This window comes from Haliotis cracherodii, unplaced genomic scaffold, assembly GCF_022045235.1.
Source record: "Haliotis cracherodii isolate W230 unplaced genomic scaffold, xgHalCrac1.p SCAF_5, whole genome shotgun sequence".
Lineage (NCBI taxonomy): Eukaryota > Metazoa > Mollusca > Gastropoda > Lepetellida > Haliotidae > Haliotis > Haliotis cracherodii.
In genome coordinates this window covers 21,308,611-21,330,620 of record NW_027266308.1, presented here as the reverse complement: position 1 = coordinate 21,330,620, position 22,010 = coordinate 21,308,611, and the positions used below count along the sequence as shown (strand labels likewise).

At 38.3% G+C, this 22,010-nt stretch overlaps 1 protein-coding gene across 1 annotated transcript in view; it reads right to left on the bottom strand.

The window, feature by feature from the left end:
- The window catches only part of LOC139442746 (kynurenine 3-monooxygenase-like), a 46,935-nt gene that overhangs the window by 24,572 nt on the left and 353 nt on the right, over window positions 1-22,010 (bottom strand). The window contains exons 2-6 of the mRNA XM_071223629.1: window positions 15,624-15,693; window positions 14,776-14,963; window positions 11,648-11,696; window positions 1,989-2,076; window positions 935-1,106 (exon numbers count right to left, since the gene is read on the bottom strand). Coding sequence (XP_071079730.1) covers window positions 935-1,106; window positions 1,989-2,076; window positions 11,648-11,696; window positions 14,776-14,963; window positions 15,624-15,693 — 567 coding nt within the window. The remainder of the gene's footprint in view (window positions 1-934; window positions 1,107-1,988; window positions 2,077-11,647; window positions 11,697-14,775; window positions 14,964-15,623; window positions 15,694-22,010) is intronic.

The following is a 22,010-nucleotide window of genomic DNA, read 5'->3' as shown; positions in this document are numbered from 1 at the left end:
GTCATCAACACATGGATTATTTCACAACAGTCATCAACACTTGGATTATTTCACAACGGCCATCAACACATGGATTATTTCACAAGTCATCAACACATGGATTATTTCACAACAGCCATCAACACATGGTTTATTTCACAAGTCATCAACACATGGATTATTTCACAACAGCCATCAACACATGGATTATTTCATAACAGTCATCAACACATGGATTATTTCACAACAGTCATCAACACATGGATTATTTCACAACAGTCATCAACACATGGATTATTTCAAAACAGCCATCAACACATGGATTATTTCACAACAGCCATCAACACATGGATTATTTCACAACAGTCATCAACACATGGATTATTTCAAAACAGCCATCAACACATGGATTATTTCACAACAGTCATCAACACATGGATTATTTCACAACAGTCATCAACACATGGATTATTTCACAACGGCCATCAGCACAAGGTTATTTCACAACAGCCATCAACACATAGATTATTTCACAACAGCCATCAACACATGGTTTATTTCACAACAGCCATCAACACATGGATTATTTTACAACAGCCATCAACACATGAATTATTTCACAACAGTCATCAACACATGGATTATTTCACAACAGTCATCAACACATGGATTTTTTCACAACAGTCATCAGCACAAGGTTATTTCACAACAGCCATCAACACATGGTTTATTTCACAACAGTCACCAACACATGGATTATTTCACAAGTCATCAACACATTCCTGATATCACACAACTTTCATTAAGAAATGGATTATTTCATGACAGTCATGAACACAAATCTGAGGATAAGTACTAAGACACGTCCACTCAGAGTCATTTGAGTCAGAGTATTAAATGTTGCACTTTGTACCAGAAAAGAATCCAGCCACCTAAAGTGCTTCCTTCCACTCACCTCGCCTGATGGTGTAGGATTAATAACCAGCTCCATGTACCCATGTGGGATGTACTCCTGCGCATAGTTAAACCTACTGCTCTGTCGGATCATTTCTTTTCTCACGGATGAGAAAGCTCCATCATTGCCAAGGATTAGGTCAACGTGCTGTGTCACCTTGGTTTTATCTGGCCTGAAATGACATTGAGAATAAACTCATCTGAAGGCAAAAACATGATATCAAATTTGGGAACAAAAGGAAAGTGGAAATTCACAATTTAACGACAGAAGTTACATAAACATATTCTTATTTTAGTTTAACTGTATGAAGGAAAACCACAACAAAATGATGGAAGTCAAACAAGACTATAGCAATGATCTAGACTCTGGAGATCACCAGTAAGATTTATTCTTTCGAGAAGACCATTTCACATTCAAAGTCAATTCAGCATTTCAGTTTTTTTGAGTTTTTGATAAACATTTTCATCTTTCATTTACCACTGTCAAGTTTCACATGAGCAAGTGACTGAAAATACTTATATTTTGGTCATCAGCAATGACAAAGTTAAAGATTCTGTTTAATTGTTTAGAAATTCTAACTATTTAGATCCAGGGTCATTTTTCCTTAAAATATTTGTTCGTGCTGACATCTGAAAAGATCACCTGGAACCATGACTTGCTCTCTCTTAGTAGAGGACAACCCTCTTTAAACATTTTACCTTTACCAATATGTATGCTGTTGTAATAAGGCTGTACAATAAAGTTGAAATCAGATTTTTCACGGACTGATAACACAACAAGTTTGTGAAGATTTGCTCACTTCTTAAATTATGCAGATACAGTGATCCCAGAAGGCTTCATGTAATACCATGTCAACAGCTTTCAAAACTATCTTATCTTTGATGACTTTTGGTATTTTTAAAACTATTCCCTCTGAAGAAAACCATTCAAATGTGATTACAATTGTCAGCTAAGGGACATAACTTCACACCTTCACACAGCAGTTTTACAGGATCGATTAAAGTATATATAGTGTTCTTGACAATTGTTTATCACTTCTAAATAATTTACTTACTTTTCAAAGATGATTTCCCCACTTTGAAAGTCACAGCTGACAAGTTTGTGTTCAAAGTGGAGACTGACATTCTCTCTTTCATCTGCAGCTGGAACATGAAGACTCGTACACTAAACCACCTGGCTGGGATACTATTATGGATAACATGCACTATTATCTCAAAAAAGTGGAACCGCTTTTAACACAGAAGTTTTATCCTAAAATTTTGTTTCTTTATTGTTTAATGCCACACTCAGCAATATTCCAACTGTATGACGGCGGTCTGTAAATAATCGAGTCTGGACCAGACAATCTTGCCGTTGACATCATGAGGATCGATCCAAGCAATTGGGATCGATGACATGCATCAACCAAGTCTGCGAGCCTGACTACCCACCCCATTAGTCGCCTCCTACAGAGCATAGTCACCTTTTATAACAAGCATGTGTTGCTGAAGACCTATTCCACCCGGATCTTCACAGGTCTGATCCTAATGTATGCGTATTGAATAGGTGGTGATAGTCGCTTCTAATCCTACTGTATATATGGTATAAATGAGATATGTGTTTGTCATTCCACTACAGGTATGGTATAAGCCGAGTTATTTTATTGTCATCATCCTGCATATATGCATGAAGGGAGATATTGTATTGTTATCCTACTGAATGTATGGTACAAGTTAAATATTTGCTTGTTATCCTACTGCATGTTTGCATAAAGGGAGATATTTTATTCTTATCCTACTGCATGTGTGGTATAGGTTGACATATTTTCTTGTTATCCTACTTTTTGTATGGAACAAGTTGAGATATTTGCTTCTTATCCCATTGCATCTTTGGTATAAGTTGATATATTTTATTGTTAGCCTACTTTTTGTATGGAACAAGTTGATATATTTGCTTGTTATCCCATTGCATCTTTGGTATAAGTTGATATATTTTCTTGTTATCCTACTTTTTGTATGGTATAAGTTGATATATTTTATTGTTAGTCTACTGCATGTACAGTGTTTATTCTACATGTACATAAGCAGGGTTGGTCCATCAGTGACAAAATGTCCGGTAATTTCCAAAAAGAAGCCATGGACATAACACTTTTTTCTTGAAACCAACAGTCAGTACCAGACAAAGCCACTTGCAGCTCAGGTCACTGACCTTCAAAAATATGCATGGAGATTAATGATTTGACTGTGATACTTGACATTTCTTGACATAATCTTGACACATGACAAAAACCTGAGCAAGCTGGTAAAACAAATGCCCCACCATGCTATTCATGGCAGCTAGCGAGCTTATCTCAGTCACAGGTGAATTATGAGGTAAAATCATCAAAATTCTGTGGTAAAATTATAAAAATTCTGCCGTAAAAACATTTCCCACTAAAAATTAATAAAACTCATTTTTTTCTTTACAAACCTTAATCTCTTGCATTAAGACATTTCAAGTTGGTTTAACATGTCAACCTTATTTAGTTAGAATACCACAAGAACGTTACAAAAGGGAGAATTACTTAATATAAATTTTGTTTTATTGTAGGATTCATATGTTGTGTGTTTGAATCGCAAGGTAAATGTTTGAGCATCAGTTGATTTCAAAATTTCATGGAAAAGCTTTAGAATAATGAAAATGAGTAAAATCTAAATGTGACAGGATCAGATCGATAATTGTATATATTTTAAGAGTTTTATTAGTTTAGATTTTTACTGAATTAAATGTTCAGTCAAGTATGTTTTAAACATTATATACTTCACACTTCAGCTCTCCTAATTCTCTGTTTCAGCTTACTGCATGAGTACTTTGCCACAGCCTCAATCACCTAGTGCACTATCACACAATAGCCTGCCCAAGCACGCCCCTCACAGCCCCTTTGTGTTTATCTTTCTAGCTTACTGTCTCCAGTTTAAAGGGTTTAGTTTTACTACAGTTTAGATCACATTTGATGTTACTGTCAAACACACGTATAGCATTGGACATTTTGGAATTCACAATTTGGACTAATTGTGGTGTTTGATCTATTGACTTTGGAATTCACATCTAAAGGTTGGTCTTTCGATGATATTTTATTGTTTGTACGTATTCCTAGGATTTGTAGGTATATTGTGTTTATGCTGTTGATAATTTGGCTGTTTTTGTAATATTGTAAATATTAGCCAGATCATAGTAACTAGTTGTGATTCTGAATGCATTACAAGTGTTATTATTTACGTAAGGTAAATAATTCAGTAAGTGCTAAGATTAGGCCTAAAATACTATTTAACTAAATCTTCAATCACTGTGAAGCTGATGAATGAAAGTATGAAGTATGAAAGTAAGAATGTGAAACATGTGTTGCTTGGTTACATATTGGTATATATGAATGTGTCATGTATGGATGTATGAACGTATGAAGTATGAAAGTAAGAATGTGAAACATATGTGTTGCTAAATACATATTGGTATATATGAATGTGTAATGTATGAATGTATGAATGTATGATGTATGATGTATGAATGGATCAGGGTTTTACTATTATATTCTAGAAATGTTTTAAGTTACTCTGCAATAACACTATGTATCGGTTTGTAGTAATATTGCTGCTATCAGATTGGTCTGCACAGTGTGTATATATATTCATTTATTTGTGGTGCAGATGTAGCTCTATTACTCGTGCAGAGGTCTGTGTCTGGACTGATGAACCCAGGACCACACACTTGGTGGGTTTACTAGGTTTTACATATATTTGTCATATATTTTATATTGTATGTGCACATGATAGTAAATGTATCATGTCACGTTTATGTCCCTCTATTTATATGATACGCATATATAAGTATATGTGCGGGTTAAGTATGTTTATGATATAAGATTAATTAAGTTTTTGATGAGATGTAAGTTTATCAATTAGTAGTTATAGCATTTTGTATATATCATCAAATGTAATGAAATATTTGATGTCAGCATATGTTTATATTTTGTGTAATGAATTTTTTACAATTGTTTCAGGGTTTAAAGAAATTTATCAGTAATAAATAACTGGCTATAACTGCGAACAACACCTGCATCTGCCCTTCATATCATTAAGCAGTTCCGGTTTCATAAATATGACATAAATTTGGATACTTATTCTGCATTACTACCTAAGAGCTTTTACTGCTGGAATAAACGGAAACATCAAACCATCTAGACTGGGGTAATTTCTACCCGTGCCACATCTCAGAGATAATGACAGGGATAGATAGCAAAGACAGTAGCCGAGCACCCAAACCAACCCTCCATGATGGATTCCATGGAGCGACTGCTGTGGAGAGCCATGGTCAAGCGACAGCTCAAATCTCATGAGGGTTGTTGGCTCTAGGCAGGTCCATACCAGGGAGGTCGTAAGTCTGCGAGATAATGGAGCACAGCCTCAATGAGTTAGTGTTACGACTAACTTCCATCTGAGATGCAGGCAGAACCAGAATGAAGAATTGTTTCCGAGATCCACATTGTGTCTTGGATCGACGATAAGGGCAGAACATGGGAAGGATCTGTCCAGCTGTCCTTGGAGTTGATTCTTAGCAATGAAATCTTAGCACAACTCAAGATTGACAGCACCGTGTGCTCTACGTTTGAACCATACTTGTGAGACATGAAGGGTGTGCAACTCGCTGACTTGAGCTGCTGTAGCTATAACCAAGAAAAATGTCATCTTTTTGGTGGATTGAAGGATGAAGATGAGTGGAGTGGTTCAAAGGAAGTGATACGGAGTGACTAGAATACCACGTTCAAATCTCAGGCTGGGGATGAAACTTGGCCATTGATCCTCAAAGATGCAACGACCGCAATAGTGACTGAAGTTCCGGGATCTTGGTTATTCTGATATCCGTAGGAACAGCCAACACCGAATTAAGGGCCACCAGATAAGTTCGTTGTTATGGTACTACCCTTGAAGTGAAAGTCAACTTGTCCGGAGCTAGTTATGGCAACTGATGGTGGAGATGTACCAGTAGATGTAGCCTTCCAGGCTAATTGTAGTTGGTGGTGAATAGGTCGATGAGGAGCAGGCTGAACTGCTGACACACAAGGGTGAAGGAATTGGGTTGAGCATCCACTCCGTAGGAGCTGGTCTGGAGAGTGTGTCTGCCAGGATATTGCGACAACCAGGGATGTGCTGGACGATGAACCTGAAGAAAGTCTGAGACAGTAGGGATGAAAAGTGGAGAGTCTCCTAGTTGCGAAGACATCAGACAATCATGATGTTGTCTGTGGATATGGCAAGCACTGTGCGCTGAAGACAGATCTGCCAGTGAGACACATCCAGGATGACTGTTTCAAGTTTGAGATAGTTGATGTGCCACCGGTGCTGATCATTTGACCACAGACCAGAGGCAGTCTTGTCCTCCAGATGAGCCTCCCAACCCTGTCATGAGGTGTCGATGATCAGGTGTGGGCTTGAGCGCGGTCAAGGAGACACCGTCACAGACATTTGATTCCACTGTCCTTCAACAAAGATACAGGCTGGGGTGAATCAGGAGCGTTATGGAGGCCAGAGGGTTCTGCCCACGAATAAATTGAGCCAGAAACTGCTGTAGCAGGCGATGTTGGAGTTGGCCTCTGGATGTCAGATCCATTAATACCTGCCATTGACGAAGTGTACAAACCTGGTAAAGGGTAGGAAGGAGATTGTGCCACCTGTCGTTTGGTACTAGGAGATCCTGGTCCATGTAAAACAGGCCGCCTATGAGTTGGAGCTTAAAGGACAGAGTAAGTTCTGACTTGAGCTCGTTGATGATCCTCCCCAGCTGAGCAAGTACACTACGAGTGATAACATTGTGAAGGAGGTTCTGATGATTCAGTAGACAATCGTTGATGTAAACCTTGAAATGAATGTTCCTCAAGTGCAGGTATGTGGCATTTGGCTTGGTAATCTGGGTAAATAACCACGGGGCCATGGAAATGCCAATGGGAGGTTCGTCAACTGGTATTGGATAACCTGGAAAAAGAACCTGAGGAACTGCCGGCAACTGGGGCGGATTGGCACATGAAGATCAGTGAGTCGTTAGCATTGATTCTGGTCCTGAGCAGTCTCAACATGGTCAGACGATAATATGCAGGTTGTACCATGTAACGCTTGTTGAATACGGCGAGATTGTGGATCATACCGTATTCAGATGAATCATTCTTGGGCACCAGGAACACAGGGGAGTATAGAAGCCTGGATGCGCCACTGGATTAGGAACAATCTCAACCACCCACTTGAGCACCAGAAGCTGAATGGTCTGGAGCAAGAGCTGAGCCTGAGTGGGGTGGGTGTCAGCCAAAACGCACGAGTGAGCTGTGGGTCTGCTATGAGTAAGAAACAGTAGCACTGAAGAAGGTTGGTTGGTTGTGTGTTTGTTGTTTAACGCCACATGCAGCAATATTCCAGCTATATGACTGCGGTCTGTTAATAATCAAGTCTGTACCAGAAAATCCAGTGATTGGCATCATGTGCATCGATCCATGCAATTGGGATACAATGACAAGTATCAACTAAGTCAGCGAGCCTGACCACCCGATCCCGTTTGTCGCCTCTTACAACACCCCTGATGAAGGATATTGGTGACAGAATTGTCAGGACGTCAGCACCTGCCTCCACCTGCGAAGGTGATGTTGATAATTGCCTTTGGCTTTGAACAGTCTTGACCATTGTCACGAAAAGGAAGAAGCGTTGGCGGAAGTCTTAAAAGAGGCACGTCTGGTCTGATAATTGCCTGTTTTAATTTGGATTGACATGCTCCAGGGCTTTATGCACCGATTCAACAAGGCAAAGCTGGACATACATGTGTGGGATTCAGAGACTGCGCCATTGAAGAGCAGAGTGCACTCCAAGGCTGACAAAGGAGTTGCCTCTTGAAATCAGAATCCCAATCCGTAAAGGCGAGATAACCATTGTGCCTGGTGGTGGTGATCTCAGCCAAGGCTGCCTGGAGATGATGATGAAGAAGGTCAAATTGACGTTGTTGAAAAGACATCATAGTACGCAAGTGATTGACCCGATTAGGATTGTCCTCGTTGAGATCCTGATCATTGGCTCTGGTATAAGAGGATACGACGGGTAAGTGAGGAGGGGGCTAGGTAGTTAGTTCGGCAGGGTCTATTTTCCAGTGAAATTATAGCCTGGTATTATAAATCATAGACACTTTTTGAAGATAAGCGGGTCCCTTGAAGTGCTGTGATGAGAGGTTCATTTTTGTTAAGGGTGATGAGTCCATTGCAGTTCCACTGTATTATCACCATTGTTATGAGAAGGATCAAGAAGGTAGTCATAAATGACATGGTGATGGGGCTAATTTTGAGATGATTTTATTTTACATAATGTGATTTGAGTTTATTCTTAATCTGTGAGTGGCAGTTTTTGTTTGCAAGTAATGCTTTTCTGTTTTTTGCTATATAGTGTGGGTGGCGGCAAGGTTGTATGAGAGTTGTAGTGGTTGTGCGTGATATTGGGATTGAGGGTTGTGATGGGGTTGGTTGAGAAGTTGTTTTTTTTTGTTTAGGTTTGGATTTTTGTCGGAGGTTTTGGGAGGAGGGGTTAAAAGGACTTATGGTTAATCTTTGTGTATATGGCATTGAATGTACACTTTGTGGATTGGTTTATGTTGGAATAGTCCCGGAGTAGGGATTAGATGGAGAAGAACAAGCTGAGAAGGATGCTAGCTCTCATTTAACCAGAAGTGGGTCTGTTCAAAAAAGTATATTCGTATAGAAATAACAACTAAATATGATGTTGTTTAGGGTACCTTTGAAAAAGAATACATGACCATGTATTTAATATAAAGGTTTAATGAGGTAGTAACCTATCTGAAGTAAGTAAAACAAACAAAAAAGATATTAAAGTAGCTATGGCATACATATGCAAGATTCCCCTTGCCACTCTTAAAACTAGAAGTTTTGTGTCTTTATTACATAAAGAAGAAGAGTCCAGACCATTATCTCATCAATTGGACGAAATCGCAATGGCAACGGCGGTAAACCTCACTGGCATCGCAGTCCCGTAGTACTACTACAATCCTTTTGTTATACCTAGCTTAATTTTCTAGAATTACTTACATAGCTCAATTTTTCTAAAAAAAACTGTCCTATTTATCGAGTAAATAAATTATAATAAATTTGTATTTTGAATTTAAGGAGATTTCCAGTGATGTGTTTTATTTGCTGCTCACATGACCATTCTTGTTTCAACAAACTTCAAAAAGTGACGTTTACAAAGAGTAAACTCCACCTTTTGACATTTACATGATTTTGGACTGGAACTACTTTTCATGGGTATTCCCCAAGTTCTCTCATTTCTCTGCTGTCACATTCCCCTGCATACCACAATCATGAGAATCAGCAATATTGGACACTATCTTGACATTCCTTTTTTACACAATGTTTCATTAAAACACTTATTGACATATTCCCATTAACCCATGGATGCCAGAGAGACATATGCCCCTTCTCTACAACCCTCACATTGAAGTTGAATAAAATTCAAAATACATCGGGCACACAAATACTCCGCAAGTTTTCAATTCTGTGGGAAATTCCCTGTTCTGTGATATCATCCCCTGTCATTTTAAGCAAAGCAAAATTACTGAAAATGTCCTCTGAAAATTTGGAACTTCATAAATCTTGCCATTTTTGACACAATACAAAATCACCATTCTGGCATTTATTTAGTGCATGTTTTGAGATCAAAACATCGGATATTTGCTCGAAGAATTGTGTTTCAAATATAGGCCTAGCATATTTGAGATCAGAGTACTGATCACGGGTATCTGTTGGTTTTTTTATCAAATCACCAAAAATTATTTTGAAACATCACTGATAACCCTAGAATCGATGAGAATGTTTTGGAAAAACACGAACGCCGAAGTTGACTTTCTGCCACATTGGACATTGTTTACAAAATCCTGTTCACGTATGCCGGTTATGAGACACCTTTTACACCACATATATTTCAAACTCACCTGCAATACATATATCACTGAATTCGTCATACATTTGTCACCAACAGGCCTTTTAACTATCTAAATGAACTAGCGAAATAAATTAGGTGTGAAAATGAAAATTCTGATTTTACACTATATAGCTTTCTTTCCTATTTTTGAGAGATCCCTTCATGTGGTTGTTGCATACAATGGCATAATATTTTAAGAAGATGCATTGGAAGAGTATCATAACAAGAATTAGGGAAATAAAAAAAAGATACATATTACCATGATTTGGTAAATTCAATAGAAATAGTCAAAGCTTCCGTCCTGCGTGATGCCATGACTCACGCAATATATATAAATACAATCTCAGATCTCTGATGACCGTTTCGCGATTAATGATGATCAAACTGCTCTAAAACATAATAGGAAAGTGTATATATTCTTAAACTACCCACAATCTAATGACCTCAAGCTCACAAAATCCTGACAAGTTGCACATAACATAGTGATGAATGATGAATTGAGTGTTTTCAAAGATTGTCGTTGTGTGAAATAGTAAGAGATAGTAAGACATACAATTGTTTTTACATGCACTTGGTGCACTTTTCAATAATTTCTTGCACTGGTGCATGTTTTATATAGCTACATCAGCCCTAATATATCATATCATTGTTCCGGTTATTGGTATTAATGAAGTACAGATGCTTGCTCATTTCACAATATTTGATGTAGTGTGATTAATCATATGTTTTTATTCATATGACTTTAGCAAATAAATATAGCTTGAGTGTCATTGTCGCTTAGTTTAGAATATATTTATACATAACATTAGTTAATTCCTCACTGTTATGTTATTGCACAATTACTCAACAATTAAAAAACAAACATCCACCCCATTTAATTCACTTAAGAGTAGACAGGAAGTGAAATAATCTCATTATAATCAGATCTTAGTTCCCGCTTCCACAAAACAAAGATCTGAGGACATCCCATTACGGTTCACGTCAGAGCAACCTTTCAGGACTTTAGAGTTTTGCAGAATGAGATGAGATTAAAGTGAAACATGATATAGGTCTGTACAGACTTGCCGCCAATATTGAAAAACGCTGACTTAAATCCAAACTTTCTGACTCTGCTACGAAATTGGTCCGAACGAATCTAATGAAAATCATCTGAGTTGACCCTGTGCCAATATCGCACCACTTTGCTTATATGCCCTGTGGTTCTTTAGAAGAAGATGTTAAAACTTTTTGTACAATATGATGTTTTAAATATTTGAGAAAATAATAAGGTGTCATCATAAGAAGGAATACCCAAATTCAGCTTCATCAATCAAGCAGTCTCAACTCAGTAGCCTGGCTTTGACCAGACAATCTGATCGGAATGCTGTTAGCAATGTTTAGAGACACCATAGATGGGATCATTCATATACAAAGTTTTAGCTCCGTGAGAGGAGATGTCAAAAATGCAAAAGTTAAAGTCGAAGGACAGCAGAACACACTTTGCAACATAAGCTCGCTTGACTTTCAGTCAGGTTAGCTAAAATCCTAATGGAGACATACACAGTGGTCAAAATGGGCCAAAACTGACAATACTGTGGTAACACATTCACATGACTAACTCAGTTGCAGGTTAAGACACATTATGGACACATTAACAAACCAAGCACACCTTAACAGCCTTTATCTCAAAGTAATAGAGCAAACAACTTGTAAATATGTTACAATTACAGTTTGTAGAATAGGATTGTTCATACCTTACCTGATAAGAGTAATTCATTCAGACGCCTCCTGTCAACTGACATGATATACTGCAATAGAAAACCAGTTGACAATTGGGGCATTTATTATTGTGGCACATTTGGAGTGAGATAATGAACTGTAGTGAACCTGACCTATATTTGTCGTCAGTGTTGATATTCAAATATTCAAGCGTATGTATTGGATACAATAACAAACTAAACAAATACCAAATTTGACATTTGTACAAAAATGACCGATGAATGGACATAGATAACTGTTTCAATATGGTTATGATCGTATTGCCATATTCACTATTTTACTTAACATTTAAAAAAAACTCTTACACTTAATTTCATGAAAATAAGTTCTGGTTGAGTTTTGAATGCCCATGCAAAGGGTCTAATTCAGTATGTAATGCCATAGTACAGTTCAGTTTTTACAAATACATGAAAATCAACATGAACTTCACATACCATAATATATATTCACCTCAGTCTAAGTGCATGTTTAAATACATTCCTAAAGATTTGATAACATTTTCACTGTTGGAATTCAACAAATTGATCATGAATTGATTGTCTTTGTGTGTAATATCTAAATTAGATAGAAAATTCTACACAGTAACACTCTGTATACTCTCTACTTTAGCTTTTAATGCAGTATTTGTCAGAGTGGGAATGTGTGGTTTACGATGTGATGAGTGCCAAAGGGCTATGGGCATGCTTCAGACTGGTAGAACTGATGATGTAAACTAATCGCGTTGAGGAGTAATTTTGACATAACGGTTATGAAGTTCAAGACCTACAAATAGACTAAGTTTAAAGACAAATCTTAATCGATTATAGAAATTAACACAAATACATCACACATACTCAATGCAGGTAATAAGCAGAATCTTCTAACACTCATATTTAAGGTATTAAACATATCTGATGGGCAGATGCCATTGAAGCGGCCATAAAATTTCCGAGTCCCGTGATGGAATTCGAACCATGGACCTTCTGATCCGAGGTCGGAGGCCTTGTCCACTTGACCATAGAGGTTAACCCCGCCAGGAAGCTGACAAGTTAAGGATGTCATCTGTGGGATGACTCCACGCCCTGCTACTTACTTCCCCGTCAACAGAAGGCACGTCCTGGGCCGCATAGTAGGGTACTGGGGCTTATTTTTCTCAAATTTAATATGAATGTGCTCAGCCCACCTCGTTCGCCAATGTAGCGGCCATAAAATTTCCGAGTCCAGTGATGGGATTCGAACCACAGACCTTCTGATCTGAGGTCGGACGCCTTGTCCACATGACCAAAGAGGTTAACCCCGTCAGCAAGCTGACAAGGTAAGGATGTCATCTGTGGGACGACTCCATACCCTGCTACACCATACAGCATACACTGATCATGAGTTACAAGAGTCACACCAAAAAAGTGAGCTTGGACATTTTAACAGGTGTCATATGAAAATATCAAAGTCATTTAAATATCAAAGTCATAACACTTGCAGGGATTTCGATTGGCTGATGAGTGAAGTTTGACCGTCTGTCACCAATTTAGATTATTCATCATTCATTAGTTGTTTGCAAAGTGAAAGTAATCAGAACTAGATATCATAAGATGAAGGTTTATTCATACAAAATTTAATTTCCCTATGATGTCTTTACATAGATACTTTAAATGCATAAGCATTTCACGGTCCTCTACAGTACTGAAGATTGGATATAGTTCTCAACAGAAATGAAACCATGTGATTACAAGTTGACTCATTAGATTACTGTTGACTTGTAGACAGTGGAACTTGTTTCTGTTGACACAAAATGTAAATGATCAACCAAGCACAGTGTCCCCGAGGCCAAGTGCAGGATGAATTAATCAGAAACCAGGCTTTAAGAAATCAAGACCAAACAGTCAATCACATACTGTTGACTTGTGCCAGGCCACCAGAGTTCAAGTTGCAGACCAGACAATTAGAAATCATCTCTATGCTCGTCAACCCCCATCTTCCAGAGGCATAAAAGTATAGTTTCTACCCTTCCCGAACTACCTGGAATTTCAAGGCTCAATCATAGCGCCACAAGGGGGTTATTATGAGTTATGTCCCTTCTATGTCACTCCAACTGACCAACCAGATTCCACCTCTAATATCACTGCAATTGCTTCAAACAAAATGGCGGTGCCAAGTCAAGACCATCTCATCGATAATCAAGATCTACATTGTAATGTGGGCCTAACCCTGAGATGTGCATGAGATCACTTGAGCACATTGATTAAAACATGAAAAGATTTGCAAAACATCTGTCAACACGTAGTTGGTAGTACATATCTGCATGTTGAAATCCATGTTGCTTCTGAACCACGATTTTGATTGGACTATGTATAGACTCATTAGTCCTGCCAAAATGTGACTCCAGAATTCCAGCCTATATCGGCAAGGGTGGAAACTGGACTTTTATAGTCAGTTAACGCCCTTGCCTCGGGAAGATGCACTCTGGAGTTTCCATATAGGCATGGACGTGTCTGTTTTTTTGGTTGGTTGGTTTGTTGTTGTTTTACGCCGCACTCAGCAATATTCAAACTATATGACGGCGTTCTGTAAATAATCGAGTCTGGACCAGACAACCCAGTGATTATGTCATGAGCATCGATCCACGCCATTGGGATCGATGACATGCATCAACCAAGTCAGCGAACATGACCACCCGATCCCATTAGTCACCTTTAATAACAAGCATAGTCACCTTTTACGGCAAGCATGGGTTGCTGAATACCTTTTCTACCTCCGAATCTTCACGGGTCAGACGTGTCTGGAGGCATCCTAACGAATGCCATGTGAACATCCATGTAAGGCAACATGACAGATGGGAAGGATCACTATGACTGCCAGAATGCATTGATCTTGAAGGGTCACTGGACAGTACCATCGACACAACATATTGGCACCAATAGTTGTGCTGTCTGCATGCCATGCTGGTCCACATTTTGTCTTTAAAGACAAAACTCTCATGCCCACCTTGCTCATATCATACGTCACTACCTCCAGCAGTAAATCATCACAGAATGCAATGCCCAGCCATGAGTCCTGGCCTTTCAACCTCCCGTCAATAGGGCACACATAGGACATGATTGGAATACAGGTCCAGTTGCAGTAACCACATACCTGATCACTCCTGCCATAGGGAATGGGTCTTGTGCTTCCATCCATGTCATGTATCATCCGGGCATACATAGGAATACCATTCTTCACGACTTCATCTTCTAGCCCTACATGCTTCAATGCCTGTCGACCACGGTGGGACAGGGCAAGGTTGATGCTTCTCCCCCTCACTATTTCCTGTGTGCGGATATCTAAGGAAAACGTGTATCAGCACTCAGGGAAAATCTCTATGATGTACACAAAAATCTGCTGCTCATTTGGGATTTCATAATAATGCCTCAGACAGTTGGACAAAAAGACATTGTATGGCACAGAAGATTCTTTCTATTTTTTTATTTTTTTTAATTAAATTTCGACTCATAGTTTTGATTACATAAATATCGGGTCAGGCAGCTGCTTCTGACAGAGAAATTTCATGATGCTGCGATGTTTTTATAAATTAATTTCATGATTTTCAGGTGTTAAACTTGATGCAGTGTATATTATTTTTGACCGCCCAGCACAGGCAGAATTATCTGATTGTTATGCCGCAACGGTAAACATTACAAACTATGTAGTATTAACATGAACAAACACTCTTTGGTCAGTAAATAATGATCCAGAAGCAGCTGCAGAAGAACTAAAACCTTTACACTTTCAGAGTTTTTTACAACCACCTGTGATCAAGAATAATAAGCATAAAATGTAAAAGAACAAATACATAATTTGATGCTTTGTTTTCAACAAAATGACAAGACTACTCTTCAAGAATAGCCAAATTACGAAAGGTTTCCAAAAGAGCTGCATCGGTGCTTGCACTACACATGTACAACACCAACATATAATTCACAGAACAATGGAAGCAAACCTACCTGGCCTCTTTTCATATAAGTCAACATGAAAACCTCTTTTGGCCATGAAGCATGCATTGAGGGAACCAACCTGTAATGTTAAGAAAATATTCATGAAATATTAATCGCAACTGCAAGTTTGCAGCGATATCATGGTGACAAGTAAGTAATTGCATTCATATCACCCAGACAAACCAGTGGTTGGTAGCATGAACACAATTGGGGACAGACTGGTCCAGGTCATGTACAATGTGAAATACTGATCCTGGCCCTGTTTAACTCAGCTACGACAAAGTAGTAGTATTGGACACAAAGATCCTGGCATATCTGACATAAGACGCACATCACCATGATCACAAGCTGCCCATGTATATGAAAAATGGGACTAACGAAAAAAATGTCAAGTTTTTGAAGGATTTTTATCTATTAATAATTTTCTAAATGTGTTTATTATTATTGTATATCACTGTAAGGATACAATATTGCTGATACGATGTAAAACTTTGGAAATTTTTGGTTGATAAGTTCTGACAGAGTTTTATCTTCCTGATGCAAGGGAGTCAACTGACTGTAAAAGCGCAGTTTCCACCCTTGGTCATTTGCATTTGCTTCAAATAAAATGGCGGCACCCATTGAAGACGATCTGATCGATAATCAAGATCTATAGTGTAATAAGACGGGTCTTACTTTGCCTCGGGAAGATGCACAGTGAGTACATGTCAGAAAACATTGTGGAGTGAGTGAGTTTGGTTTAACGCCGCTTTTAACAGTATTCCAGTTATATCGCGGCGTGTCAGCTTAATGTGGGAGGAAAGCCCGAAAGCACGGGTATGGTGCTGACAAACCTAGAAACATAATCGGGGCAAACCAGGATTCGAACCCACAATCATAGGTTTCTGGCGTGCCCAAGGGACGCAACGAATCGCTGCGCCTTAGACGATTGGGCCACCCGTGCCCCCGGAAACATTGTGGATTTTAGTCTAACTGAAGCAGATCTTGAAGAACATAATGTCTCTCTGTTTGCTTGTTTGATGTCACAGGTACAACAAAAAATGTTTCCGACAGATTCCTTGGGCATATGGAAAGAGAGCATTGATCATAACATGGTGATCAGGCATTTGGTGTCCTGCACTGATAGATTTTACTATCATGCCATGTTGGACTATCATTTCCAGTTTACATTCAACTTTGTACACTACGATCCCGCATGACAAACTAAAGGAAAAACTTCATTCCTTGATCCATGGGGCTTCAGTTACAAAACATGGTGGACACAGACAGTTACGTAGCTATCTTCAGAGGTTCAGGACAATTTGTGAAGAAAGAAAGCAAATGGCATCTGAAGTTTATAGAGAAAACAATATGTGAAATGCTGGACTTCCTCATTGATAACATCTCAAAAAGTTTGGGGTAAGACATTTAGGCAAGAAGTAGGCACCATTTGTGCTCCCCTTCTTGCTGATCTGTTTCGTTATGCACATGAAGTTAAAACAAGGTAATTTGGCCAAGAAGTTTAATGTAAGCTTCAGGTATATTCAATGATCTAATATTGTTCAATAACAATCAAATAGCCAATTCCCTTCCACTGATTTACCCATCAGAACTAGAAATAAAGGAGACCAATGACACCACCTCATCTGTTTCATATTTAGATCTAGGAATAATGATTCAGAGTGACAAAAGAGATGACTTCAACTTTCCAATAGTCAACTTTCCCTTTATGTCGAGCAATATTCCAGCAGCTCCAACCTTTGGTGTTTACATTTCACAACTTTTGAGATACCGTCAAGCATGCTCTTTCTACCAAGATTTCAAAGAGCATCATACGACTCTTGCTCAGAAGTTATTTAATCAAGTTACAACATTCAAGGCCTCAGTAAAGCTTTCAAAATGTTTTATGGTAGACATGTGAAAGACATTTCCAAATTTGATTGGCGCATCAGTGACAAAAATGATGTCAGATGCCATTCCCTATTTTGACTTGTACCAAATGCTCCCATGTTTTTTTCCGGTTAAAATTGACTTGCCTTTGCATGTGTGCGTGACGTGTGCCACCGGTAGGACAGGATACGCCCCTTTTCACGAACACCTGGTATCCTTACTAACACATGCTTATGATATAGCTGGAATCGTACAATCAACTCAGCTTTATGCAGAGATTTCTGTTGGGTATGGAAAGGGTTTTGTCGCTATATTTATGTGATTTACCAGTTGAGACTGTGGCCAGATCTGTTCACTGGTTCTGTAACATGATTAGTTCAGTTTAGCACCGTGATATGTAGGGTTGGGAATTGGACCAAAAAGTGTATTGCGATATATTGCAATATTATTGCAATATATTGGGAAATAATTTCTACCAAGAGAAAAGCTATTTTTCATATCCCTTTGACAAATATTAATATGAAAGCTGCAATGTTAAAGACCGTGAACGGTGGAATTGGTTTCCCTGGGAAACCAACTGGCAGGCACACTGCCCCTGTCAGGACTTTCATCTGATAAGGTCTCTTTCCATGTTAACTGTCCAACAAATGACCATGCTGATACTCTGATATGTACCAGATGTTCAACAGTCAAAACACAAATGTTCAGGATGTCCAATCAGGTCAACTAGGCAAAGTCTTCACACGTTTATTTGGTCAAAATTATGAACCAATTTTAATAAATTGTACTATTTTTTTTATCGACAATCAAATAAAGAGTATGAAGCATTTGTTTTGATTTAATATGGTAAGACTATACATCATGGCATATACATGTCAGTCACAGTCTCCAACCTTTTTTCAATCACATTTGAATAATGTTAACTCTCTGAAACAGTTTGAAAAACAATGAAACATTAACATTAACATATATTTGATAAGAATTATACATCATGACAAATTCCATGTCAGTCATTGTCTCTCATCAAACATTGTGAAAAAAATTACACTCAATGTCAAAGGATACAACTGGTCAAATTTCAAATGTTTTACCACTGCCAGTTTCTTCAACCCAAAATGTCTCCATATTTCGGATTTTCCCTTATTGTTCGGCACGATGTCAAAGGCGTCCGCCGTGTTGGGTTAACAATCTAGGGAAGTAACTCTAGTTAGTTCCAAGTTGTCAGCAACGTTTGTTCCCGATGATTTCCGATTGTAAAATATGTATTTTTATCAGGTGGTGTTTGAATAATGAGGAAAAAAACGATACGCCAAAAACGTATCGCGATACGCATCGTGATGAATTTGTATTGCAATATACCGGTATACCGATAAAACCGCACATCCCTAATGATATGATACCTCGACCTCTGGATGAGATGAGGTGAGGTAAGGTGAAATTGGGTTTAACGTCGCGTGCATGTACGTGTATGTGTGGCTGCTTGTACAAGTCCGGACTGATGCCGATTGATAGTGCTAGCTCACTGAGATACCATGCCGTACTTTAACATGAATATCCCACTCAGACACAGTATACTGACTCTGAGCCAACCAGTCCTTGTTTTAGCCCCTTAATGCCGAGCGCAGACAGGGTAACAAAAAGTACCATCTTTTAACGTCTTTTGGTATGACACGACCGGGGATCGAACCCTGGACCTTCCACTCTCCTGGCGGCCGCTCTACCACTAGACCACGGAGGGGGTCCTCGATCTCTGGATGAAGGTCTGCAGACACCCCACAGGAGGTTGCATCAGGTACATTATCTTCCAACCAATCTGCATTACGAATTGTTTGTAAGAGTAAGAAATGCATTCAGACAAGTGTATCTCAATTCGTATCTCACAAACAAAGAAAATCGAGGAGTTATGAATTTAAAACATTTTGTTGTTTCTGAGCGCAGTGGCATCTACACCCAAAAAGGTTTACTGTCGAGGAGGGCATATATGTGTCATCTTGACCTGCAAAGCGCTAGGGTAGAAAAGGCGACTATGCTTGTCGCAACCCATGCTTGTCGTAGGAGGCAACTAACAGGATTGGGTGGTCAGGCTTGCTAACTTGGTCGATGCATGTCATTGTATCGATGGATCGATGCTCATGTCAATCACTGGATAGTCTGGTCCAGACCCGATTATTTACAGACCGCCATCATATAGCTGGAATATTGATGAGTGCGACTTTAAACATTAAACACACAAAAACAAACACATTCGCCTTCTGTGGAGATCTTTTACAAAGATCAAAATTTCCAAATCAATAATGGCAGAGGAATGAAGCTGATTTGTTTTAGAAAGCTAACATCCAAATTGTGTTACTTCATCTCTTTTTATGTACATAAATGCCTGACATCTCATTATTTTATAATTAATATCATTCTTTGACCATCATTGATTCAAGTCTGCTCTTGAGATGATATACTGAATGAACTGAAAGGCTGACGGCGACATCATACAGGAATTAAGATCATGTTAATAATGAACTTGGAATCTGTACTTGATCAAATATGTCACATGCTTTGAGTTAATATTTGCTGTGATATATGACAATTCCGAAATATAAGAATTTTCTCATGTATGTATGTATGTATGTATGTATCTATGAATATCTGCATACATATAAATATTTACTTAACAAGAGACTAAACAATGAAATACAAGCAATTAATTGACATGAACAGACACAAGTTTGTAAACATAAAGGATTCTTTCACAACACTGACAGCCCTGATCCATGAATTTATCTAACCAGGTCAACAAACAAGTGCAATCTGGCATATCCCTCGTCCCTGGTGTGTTCCCAATGATTAAAAATAGTGCCACAGTCTAAAATGTCAAGAGAGACAGCCACATAAAAAATTGTTGCTGTCAGCATTGCTACTCAAATATATTCACTAAAATAATAAAATACTGAAAACAAACATATTAACAAATATGAAACAAGTAATTAACTATCCACAATGTTTCTAAATCTGCACAAATGAATGTACTTTTGTACAACCTCGTTGCAAAACACAACAGTTCAATTTACTAAACACAAAGTTCCAACTATGAGCCTCAAAAACCTTCTAAGGAAAAGTATTTTTCTAATGCCATCCAAATATCACAGTAAAATTCAAATATCTGGCACATCTCAGTCAGACCAAGACTCTAAAATACATATAAGCTAAAATATTCAGATCAGATCTTTATTCTAGTCTCTAGCGCTTATGACAAGCATGGGGTGCTGGGGAGTCTTAAGGGAAGGCAAAAGCTACAATGTTATTATTTATTGACTCCAGGTGGAAGGGTCTGTAGTGGTTGTTCTGAGATTGTGCACTGGAAAATTGTGGTGAGCAGTTGTTTCATGTGACAAAAGTTTTCCTGCTCAAGTTAATAGAAGCAAAGGAAAGATATAAAAAAAAAGGTGTAGTGACGTAACAGTTTAAAGTATGCATGAATATATTTTTAGTTCTAGAAATGTTATTTTTCAATTGCAACAGCAGCAATACATTTCTCCAGTTTGTAGTAAAAGAATAGTCCTGCACCATGACTGTAGAATATATTTATTTTATGAAAAAGAAAACAATGTAGAAACGCATACAAAAGCAGGTCTAGCCAGCTATGAAATCAGCAAAGGGAAATCTTATTTTTGTTTAGAGTCAAGGAGGATATTGTGTTATATAAGATTTCTTAGACTAAAGCATAGAGAATTCCTTTTTTAAAGAGTCCAGAAGGATATTGTGTTATATAAGATTTCATAGACTAAATGTGGGTCCATTGAAGGAACTGCTCCCTCATATAGCAGTATGCCGCTTGATAAAAAACACCGGCCCAGATTCCTTTATCACAACACACATGACCTCTGACCTTTGGGTCATGCGTTGAAATATGAACGCCTTAATTTACGTGTAGACTAACACCTACTTCTGAAATGAAAATATTTAACAGAAAATATACATTAAATAACCTAGATATGCCAACTAATCTAGGCTTGCATCAGCTGTATTTGATACATTATTTGTTTCAGGGTCAATGAAAAGACTATATTTTCTGCATGCATGATAGCCCGATCTTTGCAACAACAATTCCTTGTCATTTAAAGAGTAGGTGGGTATGGTTTTACGCTGCTTTTAGCACTATTCCAGCAATATCACAGCTAAGGGTACCAGGAAGGACTTCACACGTTGTAACCATGTGGGGAATCGAAACCCGGGTCTTCGGCGTGTTGAGAGAACGCTTTAACCACAAGGCTACCCCACCACCCTGTTATTTCAAGAAGCTCTTATAACTCCCAAACTCCCCATTTCTTAGCTGATATAAATGTACTAATGTTTGATTGGGCTGAAGATGGACCAAACATATTTTTGCTAAATATGTTGAATTATTTAAGATTGAAAAATTAAACAAATTCAGAATTTTTAATTCACAGAAAACACACACACACACACACACACACACACACACGCGCGCGCGCAGAGTGTCAGTTCCATTGATAAACAGCAGGTTTAGTGGAA